Source organism: Rosa rugosa, chromosome 6 (genome assembly GCF_958449725.1).
Source record: "Rosa rugosa chromosome 6, drRosRugo1.1, whole genome shotgun sequence".
Lineage (NCBI taxonomy): Eukaryota > Viridiplantae > Streptophyta > Magnoliopsida > Rosales > Rosaceae > Rosa > Rosa rugosa.
The window spans coordinates 51,700,363-51,707,431 of NC_084825.1; the positions used below are offsets into that span (position 1 = coordinate 51,700,363).

Genomic DNA, 7,069 nt, shown 5'->3' on the forward strand with positions numbered 1-7,069 from the left:
TATAAGACTTTTCTTCTCCAACCTTGTGTTTTTGGTGGATCTGGTTCTATAATTATGGCACTTGGTCTCATTTGTAGTCTCATATTTGAGACAAATCCAAGACCAAGACTGATCACTGTTGCCCGGGACCACAGCTTCTGATGACCCAGCCCAATATGCGGCTTGACGCGCTGGAAGCCTTGGGTGTGCAGCACGCGCAGAAGGGAGAACAGGGGAGGAGGAAGACGCGCCAACCTGCGCTGGAGAGAGAAAATGCACCTGCTTTCGTCTGCTGCAGTGGGCCCCGCGATGCCAGCGCTGTCTGCTGCCGACCGTTGGCACACCCAACGGTCACTAAATGGACGGCTGAGATCGCTCCAGTTTGAATATGGACGGTCCGATTTTGGCCTTTTTTTTTTTTTTTTTTTGTCTGAACGTTTTATATTATACTTATATTATATTTTAATCAATAATAGTGAAAATAACACCCCATATAGGTCTAATGGTTGGAGATGAGAATTGAGTCCTATATGAATAGTGTAACAAGGGGGTGCTAAAATGAGAATAGCACCCCCAAATGGTGCCTATGGTTGGAGTTGCCCTTAGGTAGCGGGGGTGGGTGGTGGGTTGGATAGGGAGAAAAAAGAAAAAGTTGTTATGGGACAACTATTAATGGTAATATAATATAGAAGGGTAGAGAGAGAATTGGGGTTAGGGTTTTGGATATTTCGAATGTTGCAGAGTTTTTATTCGGGTGTAAATTTATATGGTACATTTTTTTTTTTTAGAGAATATATATGGTACATGGGAGTTGAGTTAGGCAAGGGACAAGTGGCAGATAGGTTGTGTGCGTGACACGTGTCTGGAGGCATTAAGATTTTTTGTTAAGGGTCTGCATGGTTTTAGTTGCTAGACCAAATTGTCATGCTTTCTTTCCCGCACGCAACCTTTTGATGAAATGTAAAGTAGTTCAGCACCATGAGGATTTCCTATTTAGTAGTTTTCACACCAAGTGAGCCGGTACACGGTAATTTTTGCATCACAAAAATTATATTGCGTAGATTTTATAATAGTATCACAGGTTCGGATTTGATATTTTTCAATTAAAAACGTTTATATAAATCATTAAAAATCACTACATTGCGTATACGGTTAGTAAACAGTAACAAAATTGAGATTATCTATCAGTTTTTCATTTAAGAGTATTTAGTTATTATAAAAGTAGTTCTTTTATCAAAAAAACTTAAATTCAAGGCTTCAGAAAAACATTTGCTTCACTAAACTCCCCTAAAAAATTGACCCTTATAGCGATCTTACATCATAGCTTTTCTTTTATTCATGGAATCAATTCTACATGACATCTGTTATTTCAAATTCCCATTAAAAGGTTGTAAGAAGACACCTTTCAAAAGAGAAAATAGTTGTTTTTCCTTTAGTTAATGAGTAAGATCGATGAGATTAAGATCCTTGATCTTATTTTATTATGGATTTCTAATTGTTAAAAGCATAGTAGTTGACCTCATCTCTTACCTCGTCCAAGTGTGAGGGGATCAGTTACGTAATTTAAATTGTCTTAGAGTATGATTTTGTAATTGGCTGCGGCGTTTTGGAGGTCAAATACTTTCGTTCTAAGACTTTATCCTTCGAGTCGGTGTTTGCTAAGAAATAATTCAGACAAAACATGACCAACCAAAACGAGAATCAAAATAAAATATAGTTTAATTCAGGACGAAATGTGTGAATTTTATCATTATGATCAGAAAGATGCTCCAAGTATGTATGGTAATAGCTTAGTATTTAAGCCAAATAAACAAGGGTGTGTTCATATTATAACTAATGGATTCTTTTATGATCAACATGCTGATGTTGTTCTACTTTCTTTTGAGTGGGGGTACGATAGGAGGCTTTAGCGCCCTTATAATACCCTCGGTTTTCAGCATCCTATGTGAGGCTATTCTTTGAGCTATATAAAACCACATTGGTATGAATTCGGTGATAGAAAGAAAAGTCGTATATTCCAATTTATTATTTACTATTATATAAGAAAACAAGGAGGTAAGCCCTTTATTGAAATAAAAATGATTACAAAGAAGAGAGGTCAGCTGCTACAGCAGCCATAAGAAAACTAGGAGTAGAAAAGTAAAATCTATCCTGCACCAAGGCATTCCCATGTGCCGCCATCAGATGGGCAACCATATCTGCCTTCCTATTAATATGAACTATCCTCACATTACCTAGATCCTCCAGCATTAAGCTCAGATCATCATATAAACGACCAAGTGCAGAAGTATTAGTGGTAGAGAGCGAGCCCAGTTGCCTCTGAAGCTCCATGGCATCTGTTTCCAATAAGAAAGTGTAACTTTATTCATCTTTAGTGAAAATAATACAGTTTTTCCGCTTCTTAGTGTTTATTCCTAAATTTAAATTTTTAAATAATACATATTACTGCTAAAAATTCTAACAACCATGAATAAGCATGATAGTCGAAAGAATAGGGAACATAGACGCACCTCGCTAATCAAGACAACTAATTAAAGGGACTAGCCTATCAACATGATCATACATATAAGAATCTCCTTCGGCCACTTACGATTCTCAAATTTAGATTCCTTGCTAATGATCTTTTGACATAATTTCAAGTTGTTTCTATACATCTATTTTTCTTTAAGAAATGAAATTATGATCGTAGTAAGAAGATAATATTTCTACGTCGTTTGGTTCGTGAATAAAATAATAATGAACTCATTTGCACACTATCAAATGGCCTGTGTTGTGGTTTTTTGTTGTGTTTCATTGAACAACAAATGTTAATTTCAATGTTTTTGACCTGAAAAAATAGTAGTGACGCTAATATAGTTGGATGATTTACTACATGAAATGAAAACCTAACTATATGTTCAACAACCACTCGTCTTTAAATGGATGCACCTAAAAAACCTAAAGGTTGGGTACAAAAAAATTATGGTGAATGTCCCTTCTCCCATGCATGTACTATATATTTATATCCACTAAAAACCACTTCTGTCAATTGTCAGTTACACAATAAATAGAAACATTAATAGAATGAAAGAAATTCCCTTCCATCTCTATAAACAATTAATCGTTATATCCATGTTTGATCCGCCATATCCAAACAACAATTTAAGTGTAATGCTTCTCTCTCTTTCGTTTACACGAAGCAGTTTAAACTTTAAAGAACGGATCGGTTGAGACTTGAGAGAGAAAGCTAGCATCAAGTTAAACGAAAATGGCAAACTTCATGTTAAAGAAATTGGATTGCGGTTGGGTAGCGTTATGAATACTTCTATATATAAAAAGGAAGGTAGCTAGATTTCAAGTTGAAGCCTTACAAAACACAACTGAATCACAACACAAATCACATTCTCTATGCATATGTGATGTCATTTTCACGTGTATCATGAATTCATGATGCAACATGCATGTTACATACCATATTGCATCAGAAAATTAATTTATAGGAAAAAACAATGTAGTTAAAATTCGACCATAAATCTCAAGTTGTGAATTAAGAAACTGGTAGTACCAGATCAAGTTCGCTTGTATTTTCAGTTAATAACGTAAATTAATTTTATTCGTTATCCAAAATATCTGAATTCATGACATTGCCGCAGTCGATACTTAATATTAATATATTAAGAAACCGTTATTTTAAAAGCATTATCATTACAATTATCGATTTTCCAATCCCTGTGTGGCACGACAATATTCTCGAAGTTTTGTGAGAACTTAATAAAAGCATATAATAAAACTACACATAACATCACTTGTCACGTATGTTGCAAAAGATTATTATAATTTATGGAGGAACATATTTCATTAATTTTAAAGTTGTTAGTTTTTGTTCGAAGAGCATCTTAGAACGTATGAATTTACACTTCATTTCGACCTTCAGCATTTAATTATTAGTTTACCGCTACCACGTATTTTCTAAGCAAGAGGCACAAAGTTAATGGATATTGAATTTTTCGTTAAATTTCGTAAATAGGTCGGAGCCAAAATATTCTAATGGTTGGGGCTGAGCGACGTAGACAATTTTAGGGTTTCCCATTCCCACGTAAACCACCTGCAACCGGCTCGTGTCAGTAGATCTTTTTAAGTCAACCGGGAATCGTCTGTTAAGACAAACCAGCTACTAGAATTTCGAATCCGCGAACCAGCGGAGCGAAATATCAAAACTGACGGTGCTGTCACCCGGCCTCGCCTCACAGCGTATTCCCATTCGCTACACGTGGATGAGACGTCGCTTTCGTGGTGCTCTGGATTGCATTTTCCGGGCTCGTGTCGATGGCCTTTTGGAATAGTTCGTAACTGTCCTGTCAGATGATCACAGCCGAATAAAGATCATCTCATTCACTCAAGCGAAAATACCAACCGCACCTTCCCAATAACCGCGTGTCGGCACGCTCTGACTTTTATTGGACCGTGTCTCCACGCGCTGTGGGAAAAACGGTGACGATCCTTTCGTCCGAAATTGAATGTGGGTACTTTAAAGCGTAACTTACGTGGATCAACGATCCTTCGATTGTCATAAACAGAGAGAAAGACCTGATCCAACGTTGCAAAAACGACGGCTTATGTAGACGCGCAGAGGCAGGGAGGTTTTTTCAGGTTTTAAAAATATAAAGAGGGACACACCCAAAAACCGAAACCCAGGGCAAAGCTGAAGAGCTCTGGTTGGAATCTGCCTCGGTTATATTTCCATTTTTTTTCTCATTCATTACCCAAAATTCAATTCCTGACTTCAAATCCCATGCGTTACCCCAACACCACCCATCACCTCTTTTGAGCCCTTTTTTCACTTGCGAGACTATCTCAAAATGCAATCAGGGTTCAATTCCGGCAATCAGGGTCTGCCGGATTTTTACGCCGGAGGAGGGAGATCGATCGGCAGCACCATGAGCAACCACCCTTCACAGCCTCAGTACCAACGATCCCAGCTTCCGGGGCTGTTCATGGACCCCACTGGTCCTCAGATCGGTCGCCAAACGCAGAATCTGCACCACAATACAGCCGGGCTCATCGGAAAAAGGTCTCTGGCCGAGTATCAATATCAACAGCACCAAAACCCCTACCAGCAGAATCTGACTAACCAGCAAAATATCTATCTGCGGTCGCTCAAGCCCAAAACTACAGCCAATTATCAGCACTCAAATTTCCAACACGCCTCCCCAATCTCGCCTCTGTCACCAATTGACTTTTCATCTGCCTCGTCATATACAGGTTCGGAGAATTCCAACACTTCTTCCACAACATCCTCCATGTTTTCGCAGCGATATAGGTTGCCCCTTCTTCAACAGCTCCGGCCGCAACCGGTAATTAACCCGATGTTTCAGGCATCCTCATCGCCTTACGTCAACCATAACAACACTGTGCAGCCTCTTCAGAATCAGATTGTTCAGAACCGGGTTCCGGTTTCGGCGATCGAGTCTGAGAAGAAGATGAATAACCCGGTTTCGTCTGTTGATTCTGAGAAGAAGATGATTGACCACAGGCTACAGGAATTGGAGAAGCAGCTCCTCGATGATAACGATGAGGAGGAGGAAGGAGGCGACGCCGTTTCGGTTATTACTAAGACCAACAGCGAGTGGTCCGAGACGATACAGAATCTGATCGGTCCGAATCAGACGACCCAGAAGCCGGTCTCGCCGTCGCCCACTTCGTCGTCGTCTTCATCCTCCTCGGTGGCGTCTCCGGCGACTCTGACGTGTTCAAAGCAGTCGCTGATGGAGGCCGCATCGGCCATTTCAGAAGGGAAATCCGAGGCCGCGGCTGAGATCCTCACGCGCCTGGCCCAGGTCACGAACCCGAGACCCAATTCGGAGCAGAGGCTGCTTGAGTTCATGGCTTCGGCGTTGAAGTCGCGGGTCAACCCGGTGGATAATCCGCCGCAGGTGTCGGAGCTTTTTACCCAGGAACACGCCGGGTCGACCCAGTGTCTCTACGAGCTCATACCTTGCTTCCGCCTCGGTTTCATAGCCGCTAACCTGGCAATTCTGGAAGCCACATTAGCGGACCAGTCGACGACCAATAAGGTCCATGTGATTGACTTCGATATTGGGCAGGGCTTTCAGTACAGGCACCTCCTGCACGAGCTCTCCACGCGCCCGAATGGGAAATCCTCCGTCGTCAAAATCACCACCGTTCCTGATAATGGCGGCGAGGACAGGTTGAGGTCAGTCCGTCAGAATCTGAGCCAAATGGCGAAGAAATTGGGTGTGGGTCTTGAATTCAACGTTGTGAGTCAGAAGCTGAGCGAGCTGAACCGGGAATCGCTGGGATGCGAACCGGACGAGCCGATCGCCGTGAACTTCGCTTTCAAATTGTACAGCATGCCGGACGAGAGCGTCTCCACGGACAACCCCCGAGACGAGCTCCTGCGGCGCGTGAAGGGACTCGCCCCGCGCGTGGTAACGCTGGTCGAACAAGAGCTCAACACCAACACCGCTCCATTCATGGCGCGCGTGAACGAGTCGTGCGCGTATTACGGGGCCCTGATGGACTCGGTCGAGGCGGTGGCGAATGACCACCAGGACCGAGTCAAAGCGGAGGAGGCGCTGAGTCGCAAGCTCGCGAACTCGGTCGCTTGCGAAGGGAGGGACCGCGTTGAAAGATGTGAAGTGTTTGGGAAGTGGCGGGCCCGCATGGGAATGGCTGGGTTCGAGTTAAGGAGAATGAGCCAAAGCATGACCGAGTCGTTAGGCCATCGACTCTGTTCGGGCAACCGAGTCCACCCGGGCTTCACCGTCAAAGAAGAAAACGGAGCCGTTTGCTTCGGTTGGAAAAGCCGCACTCTCACTGTCGCATCAGCTTGGCGTTAACTTCACTCACTCCCATTCCGTTTTTTTTTTTTTTAATCATTTTCTCTCGAATATTATTAATTGTTATAAAAATACTCCTTTTTATTATCGAAGCTTTGCTTTCCTGAGAAAATGGAAAAAGGGAAGGGAAAAAAATCCAATTTCCCCACCAAACGCACCAATAAAAATGCGTGTTTGGATTCCTAGAAAATTCTTGTGCCTGTTCGCATTGCATTTATTATTTTCGTTTCTTAGGGCGTGCGAAACGTTGC

At 42.1% G+C, this 7,069-nt stretch overlaps 1 protein-coding gene across 1 annotated transcript; it reads left to right on the forward strand.

Annotated features, from left to right (window-relative positions):
* The first annotated feature begins 4,573 nt into the window (after positions 1-4,573).
* LOC133714031 (scarecrow-like protein 8) lies at positions 4,574-6,905 on the forward strand. The gene has a single exon (XM_062140044.1). It carries the CDS (start codon positions 4,818-4,820, stop codon positions 6,816-6,818), a length of 2,001 nt encoding a protein of 666 aa, XP_061996028.1. The 5' UTR covers positions 4,574-4,817; the 3' UTR covers positions 6,819-6,905.
* The last annotated feature ends 164 nt before the right edge of the window (positions 6,906-7,069 follow it).